This window comes from Oncorhynchus keta, chromosome 37 (genome assembly GCF_023373465.1).
Source record: "Oncorhynchus keta strain PuntledgeMale-10-30-2019 chromosome 37, Oket_V2, whole genome shotgun sequence".
NCBI lineage: Eukaryota > Metazoa > Chordata > Actinopteri > Salmoniformes > Salmonidae > Oncorhynchus > Oncorhynchus keta.
In genome coordinates, this window is record NC_068457.1 from 4025293 (window position 1) to 4044005 (window position 18713).

The 18713-nt window shown below is 40.9% G+C and overlaps 1 protein-coding gene across 3 annotated transcripts in view; it reads right to left on the reverse strand.

Annotated features, from left to right (window-relative positions):
* The window catches only part of LOC118370084 (zinc finger protein 883-like), a 151955-nt gene extending 134124 nt beyond the window's left edge, over nucleotides 1-17831 (reverse strand). Inside the window, exons 1-3 of one of the 3 annotated variants that reach the window (XM_052498860.1) lie at nucleotides 17328-17613; nucleotides 12093-12242; nucleotides 3117-3281 (exon numbers count right to left, since the gene is read on the reverse strand). In XM_052498860.1, the coding sequence (XP_052354820.1) occupies nucleotides 3117-3281; nucleotides 12093-12242; nucleotides 17328-17376 (364 nt within the window). In that variant the 5' untranslated portion in view covers nucleotides 17377-17613. Of the gene's footprint in view, nucleotides 1-3107; nucleotides 3285-12092; nucleotides 12243-17327 lie in introns of all 3 variants that reach the window. The other 2 variants (XM_052498859.1, XM_035754878.2) reach the window with 2 other exon arrangements.
* Nucleotides 17832-18713: the final 882 nt, after the last annotated feature.

Sequence of the window (18713 nt, forward strand, 5' to 3'; positions counted from 1 at the left end):
TTTCTATAGTGTTTTACCTAGTTATTTCGATCAATGGTGAGCTCACCCGTGATGTGATTAATTATATATAGTAATTGCTATTAGCTAACTCATATTGTAGTTTACGTCAGCCGAGAGTTAGAAAATATGACTGCTTGTGTTGGGTCAATCTTTCCTCAGTGCTAGGACAAATGTAGCCTACATTTTTCAGGTTAGGATGATTGTGTTATGCTATATTTACTTCTGTGAATATCTGAACAATGCATCCAAAAATAAACTGCTGACATTCTGGACATAACTTTGTAAGGACTGTGTTTGTGTAAATAGTTTCTGAAAAAAAAAAGTGTGGCCAGCTCAAACGCTGATTGTTGCGTCATTCGAAACTGCCGTTCTAAACGAGCATTCTAAATTAGTGTTCTAAACACACGGGTGTGATCGTACGCTTCAGGGACCACTGAAGAACGATTTTCTATGGGTTTAAGGTCTTGACACTGGCTAGGCCACTCCAGGACCTTAATGTGCTTCTTCTTGAGCCACTGATTTGTTGCCATGGCCGTGTGTTTTGGGTCAATGTCATGCTGGAATACCCATCCAAGACCCATTTTCAATGCCCTGGCTGAGGGAAGGAGGTTCTCACCCAAGATTTGATGGTACATGGCCCATCCATCGTCCCTTTGATGCGGTGAAGTTGTCCTGTCCCATTAGCAGAAAAACACCCCCAAAGCATAATGTTTCCACCTCCATGTTTGACAAGTGGGATGGTGTTCTTGGGGTCATAGGCAGCATTCCTCCTCCTCCAAACATGGCGAGTTGAGTTGATGCCAAAGAGCTCCATTTTGGTCTCATCTGACCACAACACTTTCACCCAGTTGTCCTCTGAATCATTCAGATGTTCATTGGCAAACTTCAGACGGGCATGTATATGTGCTTTCTTGAGCAGGGGGACCTTGCGGAAGCTGCAGGAATTCAGTCCTTCACGGCGTAGTGTGTTACCAATTGTTTTCTTGACGACTATGGTCCCAGCTGCCTTGAGATAATTGACGAGATCCTCCCGTGTGGTTCTGGGCTGATTCCTCACCGTTCTCATGATCATTGCAACTCCACGAGGTGAGATCTTGCATGGAGCCCCAGGCCGAGGGAGATTGACAGTTCTGTTGTGTTTCTTCCATTTGCGAATAATCGCACCAACTGTTGTCACCTTCTCACCAAGCTGCTTGGCGATGGTCTTGTAGCCCATTCCAGCCTTGTGTAGGTCTATAATCTTGTCCCTGACATCCTTGGAGAGCTCTTTGGTCTTGGCCATGGTGGAGAGTTTGGAATCTGATTGATTGATTGCTTCTGTGGACAGCTGTCTTTTATACAGGTAACAAACTGAGATTAGGAGCACTCCCTTTAATAGTGTTCTCCTAATCTCAGCTCGTTACCTGTATAAAAGACACCTGGGAATCAGAAATATTTCTAATTGAGAGGGGGGGGGGGGTCAAATACTTATTTCCCTCTTTAAAATGCAAATCAAATTCTAACATTTTTGACATTTGTTTTTCTGGATTTTTTGTTGTTCGTCTGTCTCTCCCTGTTCAAATAAACCTACCATTAAAATGATAGACTGATCATTTCTTTGTCAGAGGGCAAACGTACAGCATCAGCATACTTTTCCCCCTCACTGTACAACATAAACCTACTGTAGGACCCATAACTTCACCTAACAACAAAGACCTAGGACTATAAATCATTTAATATTTCAGGTGAAACATGAACAATAAAATGTCTTTGTCATGACATTTCATAACCAGATCATTTTGTGAATAATCCCACTAGGCTACTATGTAACTGTGTTGTCATTCTAAATGTCCTGGATAAGAAAATAGCTCTTTGTGTTGTACAATAGCCTATCCATCAAGGAACAGTTCTCTACACATTATGAGATTAGTATCTCTGTTTCCAAACGGACTAACGAGACCCTACTATAAATCAAGCAGACAATAACATTATAAACATGAATTTGTTAGGGATGTTGGATCCAACATGGAGCACGGCATAACTGTCTTTACCAGAGTAATGAATGAAGAAGCACGTTGGTTGTTGTTGCATGTCGTGATGTTTGTCATTTATTTATTTTTTACCTTTATTTAACTAGGCAAGTCAGTTAAGAACAACTTCTTGTTTTCAATGACGGCCTAGGAACAGTGGGTTAACTGCCTTGTTCAGGGGCAGAACGACAGATTTTTACAATCTTGCAACCTTTCGGTTACTAGTCCAACATTCTTAACACTAGGCTACCTGTTGCCCCGATTTTACTGCCATTCAGAAAATGATTGATGATAGTTGAACATGTGACTGTAACTAAACAGTGTTAAGAATGTGTAATTATTGAAGAACCGCGTTAATGACGGTATTGATTTGGGTGTTGTCGATAAAGTTAAGGTGACTCTCGGTTAGAACCATTGGATTTAGCAAACTCTGAAATGATTTAGGATTTCTGTGCCCATGAAAACTGTTTTCCCAGCATAATATAAGTCGAACACTAAATGTTACGTAGGTAGAGTGCATTTCAGATATCTGAATACAAAAAACTGTACTAACAGGACAATAACCTAAACCACACAATAACCTAAACTACACTGGAGGAGCTTACTAAGATGACATTGAATGTTCCTGGGTGGCCTAGTTACAGTTGGACTTAAATCGTATTGAAAGTCTATGGTAAGACTTGAAAATGGCTTTCTAGATCAAAAACCAACTTGACAGAACAGGAAGGATTTTAAAAAGAACAATGAATTTCACATGAAGATCAGTCGCCTATTGGATGACATCACGACTTCTTATCAAGCCAACTCCTTGAAGGGCTTACTATGACATTACTCACTCCTTCTAGTTTGCAGTTGTCAAAAAAAACACTATTTTGCTCAAAACATTTATTTGTTTCCCATTAGTGTGTTTATACTTTACTGTGGAGGACGTCATGAACAATTCATACAGTACAAAAACATATTCAAGTGTAGAACGGCCTTTTAAAAATCGCACATTAGTTCAACAACTGCAGAGTTTGTGCCCCTATTCAGATAGTACTCACTGTATTTACTGGTGATAATCAGATCAATGTCCCTGTTTTATAAGATAGTACTCACTGTAATTACTGGTGTTAATCAGATCTCCAGTCTTCTCTTCTTCGTCCTCCTCTAATGTGACAGTAATCTCCCCCTCTTCATCCTTCATTCCAAAATCGTCTTTCTCTTCTTCCTTCTTCTCTTTCACGACAATGTTCAGCCCCAGAGCTTCTTTCTCCATCCAGCAGACCTCCTCTTCTTTAACAGGAGGAGAGAAGTTTAGGGAGCTCATGGTCAGGGATGTTAACTAGCCATCATTAGCGACTAGGCTTGTGCTAATTTAACCAGCCAGCTACTATAGCAGACTAATACAAAATAACGTAATATTACATTAAATAGGTTAACAAGTAGATACGACAGAAGTGTGTCGAGTACACAGTAGCTAATATACACCGAAGGCGTATAAATAGCTTGAATCTTTCAGCTATGTTGGTTAGCAAGCTACCGAGGTGGTTAACCGTACTATTTGTGATGTTAATTGAGTATATAGTATGCTTATTGGTCATAGTATGATGTAGTTGGTATGCCAAAAGTTCCCGGATGTCGTACTAAGTTCGACAAAATATGATGTAAACACGCAGTAATTTAGGGTCCATAATGCAATTCTTCACATATGAAGAAAATGGAGGAAAATATGCAGCCAAAGTCCAACTAGAGCGCATACAAATTCATTGCTTTAACTAATTATGACAAATGTTGAGCAATGTAATAAAGTAATGACTTTTCAAATAAGTTACGTTACACGTTATGTTAGCTACACTATCCTTACAAAACGCATAGCATATCTTTACAGCAGTATGTATCGGTATGTTAATTAGCTACTTAACATTAGTTGGCTACTTTTCCATCAAACTTGCCAGTAAAGTAACTATATTCTAACTAACTACCCAATGTTTATTGACCTGACTAGAGAGCAGAATAACTGATGAATTTAATAACGCTCGGTAAACATCTGCAAAAAAGCTCCAATTAAATTGTTGCCAGCAGCACAGTTAGTCACCAACGCTCTGGATAACATGAAAACAGCCTAACCAGCTCTGCTAGGGCAAGTAAAATGGTAAGAGTGAGATTTTCTCTCATTTGTGTCTAGCAAGCTATCCAACGTTAGCCAGTTAGCTTGGGTGCTTTACTGTCCTTGTGAGGTCAGAACGCTTGGATCGACCCTACTCCTCAGCCATATAGTATTAGTTCACAAACAGTGGTGTTATACAAGCTTATGTGTTAGTTTCTGGTGGGGTAATACAGTTGAAACATTTGAAGAATTTAAGTTATATTCTTCAAGAATCAATGGTTATATAGTAAATGGGTCTTTCCATAACTGCCAGTGTACATTTCCTGTTGGGGTCAAATTGTTAGAGCTGTTGATAAGTCATTGTATAATATTCTGCCAATTATTTTCATGCCATTACATTAAAGGCAAAAGATGGTCTTTTCTTAGCGAGGTGTTGCTCAAATAATGTTAGCTGCTAATCGCTAGTTAGCGGGCTAGCTAGCTTGCTAAATGTATTAACCTGTCTAGGACACAGGTTCTGCTCATATTCATATTTATTTTGGTACTGTCCATATGTAGCTTGTTTTTGGTCACAGAATGGCTGAATAAGTGCAACATTTTACCTGGAGCTAACTATGCAGAGCATAGGACATGTCGAATGACTTTAGCTTCCCTCCAGGCCTGAGGGCACACGCTCTCTAGTAGGCTTCACTTAAAGATACGGAAAATAGGAGTGGCAATATAGTCCGCAATTATCCTCAGTAATTTTCCATCGAGATTGTCAGACCCCGGTGGCTTGTCATTGTTGATAGACAACAATAACTGTTTCACCTCTTCCACACGGACTTTACGGAATTCTAAATTACAATGCTTGTCTTTCATAATTTGGTCAGATTTCCTTGGAAGTGGAGTGTCAGCGTTTGTTGCCGGTATGTCATGCCTAAGTTTGCTAACCTTGCAAATGAAAAAATCATAAAAGTAGTGGGCTTTGAGGGATGAGCCATCTGATTCAGTTAATGATGGAGCAGAGTTTGCCTTTTTTTTCCAAAATTGTATGCAAGGTTCTCCAAAGCTTTTTACAATCATTCTTTGCAAATTATCTTTGTTTCATTGTCTTTTTCTTCTTTTTCTTCAGTTTAGTCGCATGATTTCTCAATTTGCAGGACATTTGCCAATTGGTTGTACAGCCAGACTTATTTGCCATTCCTTTTCCCTCATCCCTCTCAACCATACCATTTTTCAATTCCTCATCAATCCACTGGAATTTAACAGTAATTTTCTTTTTTTTACAGTAATTTTCTTAATGGGTGCATGCTTATTAGTAACTGGAATAAGCAATTTCATAAATGTTTGCAGTGTCTGGTTGTTCCTCATTACACACCACAGAGAAGCAAATATTCTTTACATCATCAACATAGAAATCACCCGTTTTATTAAATAATTGAGACACACAAATGACTCGAGGGAACCAGAGATCAAGATAGCCTAACCAGAAGAAAAAGAGAAAAAAAAACTCTTCCTTAGCATTCTCCTCACACTGCTGCTGGCCTTCGTAAATTCTGATGTTACGCTACTGAAGTTTCCAGTAATAGGCTACAACAGCAGTCTTTTCCATTTGGTGCCAATTTATCTGACCATTTCTACTGATCTGGTGCCAGTTATGATTTTCGTATTCACATTTTACTGGAACAGTTTCATTTAATTTATAATTGTAATAATAATTATAATAGTACTTGTATCTCAAAATCATTATCTGTGATTAATCTATATTCTATATAAATCAAAGTGAAAATGATACAAATTTAAAAGTAACTTTTATTGCCATTGCCAACTATGTAAAAAATAGCCTACATAAAGCCAACAAATAAAAACAGCTAGAAATATCCAGATAAAAATAAATCACTTTGGCTGCGCATGGCCTATCTACATAGTTCATACAATGTTTCAAGTTCTATCACCTAGGTCGGTCCGAAACTTGATATAAAATATTCTGGGCCCTCAGAGTTTCCCGCGCCAGTGAGTTTGGAACAGACACAGCTGAAGGCTATTTGTGTAAGGGATAAGAAGTAATCAGATATTTTATGACATTTCCACTGGATCAGAGCATTACATTTTTGCCTTTCATGTCGAGTGGTTATAAAGAGTGAGGGCTGGAAATATTTTACAAATACTTGAGGAACTTTGTTTACTTGCTGTTTGAGGTGAAGAAAACATTACTTTGAGAAGCTCCACAAATCATTAGTGGTGGGTGCGTAAATACTATCAGATATCTCCAAATAGGTGCATCGCTCTGTGCCCTCTGTTTGTTAAAACGCAATTTGGTTGCAGAAACTCCTTCATGCTAATGTGGAAATCCCTAGTTATACCAATACCATAGACCTACTGTAGGACCCATAACGTCACCTAACAACAACAACAACATAGACCTACAGAAAGGTGCCTATATTGGAGACCAAAAGTTGTCTGGCACACTGCTTAGGATTTCAACAACTTTAAAACTTATTTCTAGCATACAATCGTCAATGTTACTACTCATGGAAAACAAGACAAAATATGACTATTGTTGTTCACTTGACTGTCTTAAGACAAATGTCAAATAATCAACATTCATTACAGATGTCATTGTTTGTACAACATAATGCCTACGCTGTTGGCATCACCTTTTTACAGTGGATTTTTGCTGTTGTGGGCCTTAAACCACCTGTCCGACTTTGTTCACACAGGAGAGAGACGTGACTATCGTGGATCCTCTGGTGGGCCTCAACAACCTCATGATGCTGACGAGGCAGAGAAGAGTCTCTCCACATCGAAACACCAGCAGAGACCCACAGGGAAGAAATCTCATTACTTTTCTGACTGTGGGAAAGGTTGCAAATCTTCATCAGAACTTAAAATACACCAGAGAACACACACAGGAGATAAACCTTATAGCTGTGATCAATGTGGTATGAGTTTTACTACATCTGGCTCTCTGACTATACACCAGAGAACACACACAAGAGAGAATCCTTATAGCTATAATCAATGTGACAAGAGATACTCTGATAAAAGATCTCTGATCAAACATCAGAAAATACATGGAGTTGTTTCATGATATCAATGAAATAATGTCACAATGTAGAATGTTTTAACATTGTGAAATTATGAACATACTCCTACTACAATGTAAAATGTTTTAACATTGTAGTAGGAGTATATTAATGATGTTCTACCTTATCGTGTGTCCTGTTCAATTGATTGCAGCATGATAGGGATATTAGCCTCAGGGGAAAATCAAGGCTCTGAATTGAAAGAGTATTATTTAACAAAAAGTGACTAACAAAAAAAGAGCTGTGTTACACTTACTGCGTTGGTGACCCACTTTAATCAAAATGCAGCACTTCAAAATGTAGCTAGCTGTTTTCTACAAGTTGAAAAACCTGCTTGTTTAAAAAATACATGTAATATGATAATTGTTGCAGATGTTTCTGTATATACACATGAAAGCAGTATAATAAGTTGGTCTATAATCAGTTTTATTAACAATCTGACATCACTCACATGGTCTCTCCTACCATTGCTATGCAGACGACACACAATTAATCTTCTCCTTTCCCCCTTCTGATGACCAGGTGGCGAATCGCATCTCTGCATGTCTGGCAGACATATCAGTGTGGATGACGGATCACCACCTCAAGCTGAACCTCGGCAAGACGGAGCTGCTCTTCCTCCCGAGGAAGGACTGCCCGTTCCATGATCTCGCCATCACGGTTGACAACTCCATTGTGTCCTCCTCCCAGAGCGCTAAGAACCTTGGCGTGATCCTGGACAACACCCTGTCGTTCTCAACTAACATCAAGGCGGTGGCCCGTTCCTGTAGGTTCATGCTCTACAACATCCGCAGAGTACGACCCTGCCTCACACAGGAAGCGGCGCAGGTCCTAATCCAGGCACTTGTCATCTCCCGTCTGGATTACTGCAACTCGCTGTTGGCGGGGCTCCCTGCCTGTGCCATTAAACCCCTACAACTCATCCAGAACGCCGCAGCCCGTCTGGTGTTCAACCTTCCCAAGTTCTCTCATCACCCCGCTCCTCCGCTCTCTCCACTGGCTTCCAGTTGAAGCTCGCATCCGCTACAAGACCATGGTGCTTGCCTACGGAGCTGTGAGGGGAACGGCACCTCAGTACCTCCAGGCTCTGATCAGGCCCTACACCCAAACAAGGGCACTGCGTTCATCCACCTCTGGCCTGCTCGCCTCCCTACCACTGAGGAAGTACAGTTCCCGCTCAGCCCAGTCAAAACTGTTTTGCTCTGGCCCCCAATGGTGGAACAAACTCCCCACGACGCCAGGACAGCGGAGTCAATCACCACCTTCCGGAGACACCTGAAACCCCACCTCTTTAAGGAATACCTAGGATAGGATAAAGTAATCCTTCTCACCCCCCTTAAAAGATTTAGATGCACTATTGTAAAGTGGCTGTTCCACTGGATGTCATAAGGTGAATGCACCAATTTGCAAGTCGCTCTGGATAAGAGCGTCTGCTAAATGACTTAAAATGTAAATGTAAATGTAAATCACTCCAGTATTTCTTGACAACATTCAAATGCTAATTGTCTTTATTCCACTACTGAAGCATGACTCAAATCACCTCATATTTCAAACATCCAGCCTGACAAAAGATACGCGTTTTATTATTCCATGCCTCACCCTTCAGTGAATTATTGCCAATACATATTAAGAAAGGGGTGTGTACATTTGGTTTTGATTTTCATATTTACAATTTATGTAACATTTAGTAATCAATTAATTTTGCAACCAGCTGACCATTTTTGGGTACAATTATATTGGTTGCCCTGCTTTTAGATATAATTATATTGAAGTTTTTACCCTTCTTTTAGAATATCAGGATTCATTCTCAGATGTGCCAACCCAAATGCATGACATTGAGGACTGGGCCCTGATCCAACAACATGCCTATCGAATGAACCCTGAAAAGAGAGAGAAGCTCCGCAGTGAGGTGGAAAGTTACCTCGGATATTGCAGGTGTTGGTTGCGGATTGTCACAAGGGTGGGCAGTCAGCAAGTTTTGCGTTTAGCCAGTGAGTTGCCATGAATTACAATTTATTTTTAATGCATGTTTTTCCGTATTGGAGATTGTAATTCTAATGTATTTTGTTCCAAGGGGGCGAGAGTTGAAGAACTTGGTGAGTTCTAGAAGCTAGTGTTGTCTTAAGGGGAAAGTGTTACAGGCTTTGGTTTTTCCATTTATGTTTTGAGGTTGGACTTTCGCACATAGGACACACTGATTGTTGTCATCTCATTAGTCAGTATGTGTTACACCTGTGCTGGCTTGTCCATCTCTTTAGTGGGAAGGTGTTTCAAGGCAAGAAATGGAACGGCAAGGCTGCAGAGCTGTGTTCGACCACCTCAAGCCCCTGGTAGAGCCGGGGGTGGTGTTTACCACGCCTTCAGCAGGCTGGAAAAGTGTGACCTATCCAAGTTCAGTTGTTGAATCATTTGACGTATTGTTGAGTTCAACAAATGCACTGCGTTGGTTGAAAGGTGATACTAAAATGACATACCATAGTGGAAGATATCTTGATCCATCTTAGTGTAAATTCAGTATATGTTGCTTTTCCACATTTGTTCATTGGTTTTGCAAGAGTCTGTTGATTGGTTGGTCATTGGATTCATAATGTTTAAATCAAGCTTTATTTATACAGAACATTTCAGACATGGATGCAACACCATGGCTTCACAGGAAAAAACAATGAAAATAAACAAATATTTAATACAAACATAAGAGAAAAAACAGAATAACTGAAACTAAACTGGAAGACTAATGAGCATTCTAATTAAATGTCATCGATTTAAAATATTAACAATTCACTGCAATATCCAAACCAAAATATCTTGTCTTATGCCATTGTTTGATGTTACGTTCTCCAAAAAGAAAACGAAAAATGTTCCTCAAACAGAAGAGGGAACTAACAACAACAACAACTTAAACTAAACAGGTTTTAGGAGGGGCTCTGAAAGACACTGAGGGTGTCCACTGAAAGTTGACTAGTAACAACAACTGGGACATAAAAGACACCCACCATGAGACCCACTAAATCTGCCCAAGAAGAGGCAAACAAAAGAAAAAGCCACACCAAACTTAAAGACAGGAAGCAAACCAAAAAAGATGGAGCAACTAAAGGTGTTGACTCTCCACATCTATGAAGACAACTGGAGCACTGGGCCAGACACTCTTAAATAAAACCTGGACCAGCTCAGGAAAAACACCTTCCTACTAACGAGATGGACAAGCCAGCACAGGTGTAACACATACTGACTAACAAGGTGACACCAATCGGTTCTCCCTACATGCTAATGAGCTATACGTGCTAAAGCCTGTAACACCTTCCCCCTTAAGACAACAAATATATCCTATATTTTTGTAGGACAAGTTTGCTCACCACCAACAGAAAACAATTTCCATTTCACATTATAACCAACTACAATGCTTCACCAATATAAACACGGTGTCTACTGTCAACAATTTAACATTTTAAAAACTATTTTTCCCACTAGCTTCTAGAACTCTCGTCTTTCTAAAACTCACTAGATTCGAAAACTCTCGTCCGCTTGGAACGAGCCCAAACAAAACTAATCTCAATACAAAAAAACGTGCAGTCAAAATAAATTGTGATCCATGGCAACGCACTGGCCAAACGCAAAACACAAAACTTTTTGACTGCCCACCCTTGAGAAAATCAGCAAGCAAGTTGTCCTTACCACAGACATGTCTGATTTCAAGAGGACTCCTGCAATATCCGTAGTAACTTTCAGTTTTAATGTGTCCAAATCAATAACCAATATGCAGAAACAGTTTGGGATCAATTGAAAACCTAAACATAAAATGCGCTATATACACAAACATCTGCCACAATAATAATATTACTTGTAATTTTTAAAACAAGCACCTTTTAAAATGCTGTTGTTTTGACAAGTAGCAATAAATCACTGATATCGATTAGGGGGAAATCAGGCTGCTGATTTTAGTTGAAACTAACAACTAAAAAACACATGGAAATGTCATTTCAAAATCATTTGTGCGAGAGAAGGGAGATGAGGTTGCACGTGCTGTTAAAACTAACTCAAAAACAACACGGAATATGGGAATAGTGTGTACATCCCTGGTTAGAGCACAACTTGTAGAAAACAGATCGCTACATTTTGAAGTGTTGCATTTTGATTCAAGTGGGTCACCAACGTGGTAAGTGTAACAACTCCTTTTTTGTTAGTCACTTTTTGTTAAATCTCATAAATAGTACTCTTTCAATTCAGAGCCTGGATTTCCCCCCTGAGGCTAATATCCATATCATGCTGAAATCAATAGATCAGGGGACAAACGTTTAGGGTCCTACATTGTGACATCATTAAAATATTCCTGGTACAATGTTAAAACATTCTACATTGTAACATTAATTCATTGATATTATGAAACAACTCCATGTATTTTCTAATAATTGATATGAGATCTTTTATCAGATTATCTCTGGTCACTGCTATAAAATGTTTCTCCTGTGTGTTCTCTGAGTTACTCTCAGACTGCTAGATTGAACAAAACTATTCCCACATTGATTACAGCGATAAGATTTCTCTCCTGTGTGTGATATTAGGTTGGTTGAATGAGTGAAACTCTTCCCACATTGATCACAGCTATAAGATTTCTTTCCTGTGTTTGTTCTCTGGTGTGATATCAGGTTGCTTACCTAAGGAAAACTTTTCCCACATTGATCACAGCTGTAAGATTTCTCTCCTGTGTGTGTTCTCTGGTGTACTGTCAGATCGCCAGATTGAACAAAACTCTTGCCACATTGATTACAGCTAAAAGGTTTCTCTCCTGTGTGTGTTCTTTGGTGTATTTTAAGTTCTGATGAAGAATTGATTTGCAACATTTCCCACAATCAGAGCAGCAGTGAGATGTATCACCTGTGTGAATTCTCTGGTGAAGTTTTAGTGAATCTGATCTTAAGTAACACTAACCACAGTCAGAGCAGCAGTGAGTTCTCTTCCATATGGGTCTCTGCGGGTGTTTCTTGAGATGTTCTGATCTGGAGAGACTCTTCTCTGCCTCTTCAGCATCATGAGGTTGTTGAGGCTCCCCAGAGGACCCAAGATAGTCCCGTCTCTCTCCTGTGTGAACAACAAAGTCACACAGGTGGTTAAAGGCCGACAACAAAACAAAAAAACAAAAAAATGTGATGCCAACAGGGTAGCCATGATGTTGTACAACAATCAACGTCTGTAATGAATGTTAAAATTATTTGACAATTGACCTAAAATGAGCAAGAATAGTCATATTTTATCTTGTTTTCACATTAGTAGTAACATCGATGATTGTAGGCTAGAAATAAGTTATTCATGTTGTTGAAACTCTAAGCAGTGTGCCAGACGACTTTGGTCTCCAATATTGGCCCTTTTCTGTGTTTAATAAAATTGCGGCACGAGGGCGATGCCCACACAATTTGATTGCAGAAACACCTCCCTGCTGATGAGGAAACCGATAGTTATGGATGTACTATCTGCCTGGAGCAAAAATGGTGAGCAAAGATTTTAGTTTTTCACAATATATGTGAATGTGAATGGGGGAAAACTCAGGGGAGTAACCTCAATTTACAGGTTGCTTATGAGTGCATTTCACACGACTTTGGATTATAATTGTAAGGCTCGTTTGCATGTCCTGCTTAATATAATGTTTGTCACCACAGCAAATCAACCGCTTTGTACTTTTAAAAAACACTTCAACCAGTAAAATGCTCTTTGGCTAGCTTTTCCATCAGCCTGACAATGAGGGGTTGTACATTGTTTGCCAAATTGCCCATAACTTCACCTAACAAATATACCTATGTTGTGATGTTTGTCATTTAACTGGCATTCAGAAAATGATTTCCTGGATCAGCTGATGATAGTTGAACATGTGACTGTAACTAAACAGCTACAGTATTAAGTATTATGTGTAATTATTGAAGAACAGCGTTAATGACAGTATCCATTTGGGTGTTGTCAATAAAGGTATGATTTTTTAAATGTATTTTTAATGACATTTTTCTTCACCTTTACTTAACCAGGTAGGCCAGTTGAGAACAAGTTCTCATTTACAACTGCGACCTAGCCAAGATAAAGCAAAGCAGTGCGACAAAAACAACAGAGTTACACGTGGGAGAAACAAACGTACAGCAATAACACATTAGAAAGTCTATATACAGTGTGTGCAAATGGAGTAAGGAGGAAAGGAAATAAACAGGCCATGCTATGGGTGGGTGTTGCTATGGTGGCCAGTGAACTGAGTTAAGGCAGAACTTTACAGAGCAAAGACTTATAGATGACCTGGAGCCATTGGGTTTGGCAACGAATATGTAGCGAGGGCCAGCCAACGAGAGCATACAGGTCGCAGTGGTGGGTGGTATATGGAGCTTTGGTGACAAAACGGATGGCACTGTGATAGACGACATCCAGTTTGCTGAGTAGAGTGTTGGAGGCTATTTTGTAAATGACATTGCTGATGTCGCATCTCTGCATGTCTGGCAGACATATCAGTGTGGATGACGGATCACCACCTCAAGCTGAACCTCGGCAAGACGGAGCTGCTCTTCCTCCCGGGAAGGACTGCCCGTTCCATGATCTCGCCATCACGGTTGACAACTCCATTGTGTCCTCCTCCCAGAGCGCTAAGAACCTTGGCGTGATCCTGGACAACACCCTGTCGTTCTCAACTAACATCAAGGCGGTGGCCCGTTCCTGTAGGTTCATGCTCTACAACATCCGCAGAGTACGACCCTGCCTCACACAGGAAGCGGCGCAGGTCCTAATCCAGGCACTTGTCATCTCCCGTCTGGATTACTGCAACTCGCTGTTGGCTGGGCTCCCTGCCTGTGCCATTAAACCCCTACAACTCATCCAGAACGCCGCAGCCCGTCTGGTGTTCAACCTTCCCCAGTTCTCTCACGTCACCCCGCTCCTCCGCTCTCTCCACTGGCTTCCAGTTGAAGCTCGCATCCGCTACAAGACCATGGTGCTTGCCTACGGAGCTGTGAGGGGAACGGCACCTCAGTACCTCCAGGCTCTGATCAGGCCCTACACCCAAACAAGGGCACTGCGTTCATCCACCTCTGGCCTGCTCGCCTCCCTACCACTGAGGAAGTACAGTTCCCGCTCAGCCCAGTCAAAACTGTTCGCTGCTCTGGCTCCCCAATGGTGGAACAAACTCCCTCACGACGCCAGGACAGCGGAGTCAATCACCACCTTCCGGAGACACCTGAAACCCCACCTCTTTAAGGAATACCTAGGATAGGATAAAGTAATCCCCCCTTAAAAGATTTAGATGCACTATTGTAAAGTGGCTGTTCCACTGGATGTCATAAGGTGAATGCACCAATTTGTAAGTCGCTCTGGATAAGAGCGTCTGCTAAATGACTTAAATGTAAATGTATATGTGAATTGATTGCCCCCATCTATCTTCAGAGTTTGTTCTGTTAGGTGACCAAACTGGGATATGCTTAACACCCCGGTCATCCTACAATCCAAGCTAGATGACCTCAATCTCACACAAATAATCAAGGAACCCACCAGGTACAACCCTAGATCCGTAAACATGGGCACCCTCATAGATATTATCCTGACCAACTTGCCCTCCAAATACACCTCTGCTGGTTTCAATCAGGATCTCAGCGGTCACTGCCACATTGCCTGCATCCGTTATGGGTCCGCGGTCAAACGACCACCCCTCATCACTGTCAAACGCTCCTTAAAACACTTCTGCGAGCAGGCCTTTCTAATCGACCTGGCCCGGGTATCCTGGAAGGATATTGACCTCATCCCGTCAGTAGAGGATGCCTGGTTGTTCTTTAAAAGTAATTTCCTCACCATCTTAATCAGCTAAGACAACAGATAAAATGGCGATGAATGGGCAGATAGTTAACTGACCCTACACACAGGGCCTGAGTTCAAGGCTGGGGCCGACAGATAAACAAAATAGAGATTTGTGATTAATGAACAGTCCAACAGGCATCAGCTATGTAGCCAAGTGATCATAGGGTCCAGTGAACAGCAATATATGAACCAGGGAAGCCGTTAGGTAGTCGATATTAGGCTAGCCAGGAGATGTGCCTGGCTCAAGGCTAACTGGTGCTAGCTTCGGGACAAGGACGTTAGCCACTATAGCCACTTCGGTGATAAGGTCCAGAGTTGGAATCCGGTGATGTAGTGGCTTCTAGTCGTGTTAGTGAAGAGTCCGGGAGGCATCAGCTGTGTAGCCAGTGATCATAGGGTCCACTGAGCAGGCCAGAAGATGGGCCTGGCTCAAGGCTAGCGTCGGGGCTGGGCCACTCGGTAGCAGCTAGCTAGCTTTAGATTATCCAGAGTTTACGGCAGGAATACGGTGATGTAGTGGAGAAAAACAGTCCGATATGCTCAGAGTTGATATCGCGCTGTGCAGACTGGCAGATATTAAAAAATAGCAGATCCGTATCACACTGGGTGAGGCGGTTTTGCCGGAAGGTATATTTAATTTTAAAATGGAAAAAGAGATTGAAATATATTGCAAAATATACAAAAAAAAAAAGACTTAAAAAGATAACATTTACAACAACAAACACGTCTTACTAGTTTTGGAATAGTTTTCATTTTTCAAACAGGTTTGTTATTTTATTTCAGTTTACTAAATAGTTTTCCCTAATTACTTTTTCTATAATAAGCATGGAGGTTTCCCCTATCAACCAGTCATAGGTACTGGCGACAAAGCACCTCATAACCTAGCTGGAAATGGGACAGACAGAACCCTTCTGTGGAAACAGATGGGGGCGAAATGTAATCAAATCTAATTCCCAGGAATGGGGTTCATATGAACCACAGAGACTGTGTGTGGGATAATAACATGGCCGTGTCCAACCCTGCTTGTTCCTCGACTCCGCTACCAACCACCAATCTCCAAAATGGCCCTTAACCTGTATCACTAAGACACCTCATAGTGAGCTACAGGTAGGAATCAGCAATGAATCCCAATAATGAGACACCTCTGTGGAGGGGTGTCAGAAACATTTTAAAAAAAGAAAAAATAGATATATATATATATATGTGTATAAGATAAACCGTTTTTTTTACAAATCCGTCAAGACACCAACTTAGACTTTGACGTGAAATGCTTTACTTACAAGCCCTTAACCAACAGTGCAGTTCAAGAAGAAGAAAATATTTACCAAGTAGACTCAAATAAAAAGTAAGAATAAAAAGTAAACAATGAGAATAACAATAACGTAGCTATATACAGGGGGCACCGGTACCGAGGCAGTGTGCGGGGGTACAGGCTAGTTGAGGTAATCTGTACATGAAGGTGGGGGCGTAGTGACTATGCATAGTTAACAAACAACCAGCGAGTAGCAGCAGTGCACAAAAGGGAGGGAGGTCAATGTAAATTGTCTTGTGGTGATTTTATGAATTGTTCAGCAGTCGTATGGCTGGGGGGTAGAAGCTGTAGAGGCTTTTGGTTCTAGACTTGGCGCTCCGGTACCGCTTGCCGTGCGGTAGCAGAGGAAACTGTTTAAAACTTGGGTGACTGGAGTCTCTGACAATTTTGTGGGCTTTCCTCTGACATGCCTATTACATAGGTCCTGGATGGCAGGAAGCTTGGCCACAGTGATGTACTGGGCCGTTGCACTACCCCCTGTAGTGCCTTAGGGTCAGATGCCGAGCAGTTGCCATACCAGGAGGTGATGCAACCGGTCAGGATGCTCTTGGTGGTGCAGCTGTATTACCTTTTGAGGATCTGGGGACCCATGCCAAATCTTTTCAGTCATCTGAGGGGAAAAAAGTTTTGTTGTACCCTCTTCATGACTGTCTTGTTATATACCCACGTAGGTGATTGAAAGATGAACTGAGGTCCACACTCCAGTCCAGTTGATGGTGGTAATGCACCTTAAAGTTGGTTTCCAACCTCCGTATAAAGTCCAAGTAAGAAAAAGAAGCCTGAAGGAAGGAGAAATTACGAGAAACTAATTTGGTTTACTGTTTGGGGCATCGAGACTGGTTACTTATTTTGATGTGATATGAAATATTGTGTGAAATTATTTTGATGTGATATGAAAGTACAGTGATTTATGTTTCTAGAAATGTATTGCAATTGAGAATCGATTCACATTTAGATGCTTCAGCCATTCCTACAGAACAACATTCAAGTGTAGAACCCCTTTACATATTGGTTCAACGACTGCAGACAGTACTTACTGGTGTTAAACAGATCTCCAACCTCCTCTTCCTCCAATGTGACAGTCATCTCCCCTCCTCCTCTTTCACTCCAAAGACTACATCCTCCTCTTCTTTTACTGTAACATCCTCCTCTTCTTTCACACTGAACGCGTCTTTCTCTTCTTCTTTCACGGTAACAGCCTCACCCTCTACTTGTTTTCGTATTGTAACATCCTCCTCTTTCACAAGAGCTTCTTTCTCCGTCCAGCAGACCTCCTCTTTAACAGGAGAGTAGCTTAGTGAACTCATGGTCGGGGATGTTAGCTAGCTAGCATTTGAGACTAGCCTAGTTCTAAACCAGCTAGCTGACAAACAACGTCAATATATAATTAAATGGGCCAACAAGTACATACGACTGAAGTGTGTTTAATACACAGCGACTAATATACACCAAAACAGTGTAAAGAGTGTGAATGTTGTAGCTATGTTTGCTAGAAAGCTACCGAGGTGTCTGACTAGCTGTTGTTGTTGAAGGAGCCAATTACACTTCACACTGGAAGCGTCGCCTGAACCTAAAATACGCACATCGCCAGCTGCTGACTGGAGTGGGCAACGCAGTTGAAGAACCAAAAGTGTATTTTTCATTTATTTCATAAAAGTTTAAAATTATATTAAGTCGTTCAAAGAGAAGCATGTGTTGATTGATTCGTTTTTAAAGAGTGAGAATTTAAAACAAACTTTACACACCACTACATATTTTCATTGAACCAAACTTCTGAAATGGATCATTTTGACCCCAGAGGCATATCTTCAATCATAGCCTAAATGTGGTTTATTCAATTTTTCATAACTTTGTCAATCAACTTGTTCTTAATAAATCTAAATCATGGTTTAGGGTTTCTGTATCAAAATGGACTTTTAACAAATTAAAATCCTTTGGAGTAATTTTGACCCCAGCCAATAGCACCTCTGATAAATATGATGTTTATTTCAAATCAAAATCACATTTTATTGGTCACATACACGTGTTTAGCAGATGTTATTGCGGGTGTGGTGAAATGCTTGTCTTTCTAGCTCAGACGGTGCAGTAATGTCTAACAACTCATATCTAACAATTTCACAACATATATCCAATACACACAAAACTAAGTATTTGAATCTAGGTTTCTCTGTAGACATGATCCATCCCACCAGAGCGGAGGGGCAACTGTATCGGTGGTTTTGACCAGATCGACACCTGCAGATAAACAGTATAGTGCCTCCCATGTACTCTCCTAAGATTGGACTTTTCTATACCACATATCACATGACTGTGTTCCTGCCAAGGCAGCAGCTACTCTTCCTGGGGTTTATGATGGATCTCCATTAGTTCCTGCCAAGTAAGACGTAAGGTCAGGGAACGCATCAGCAGGGAGCAACACGATA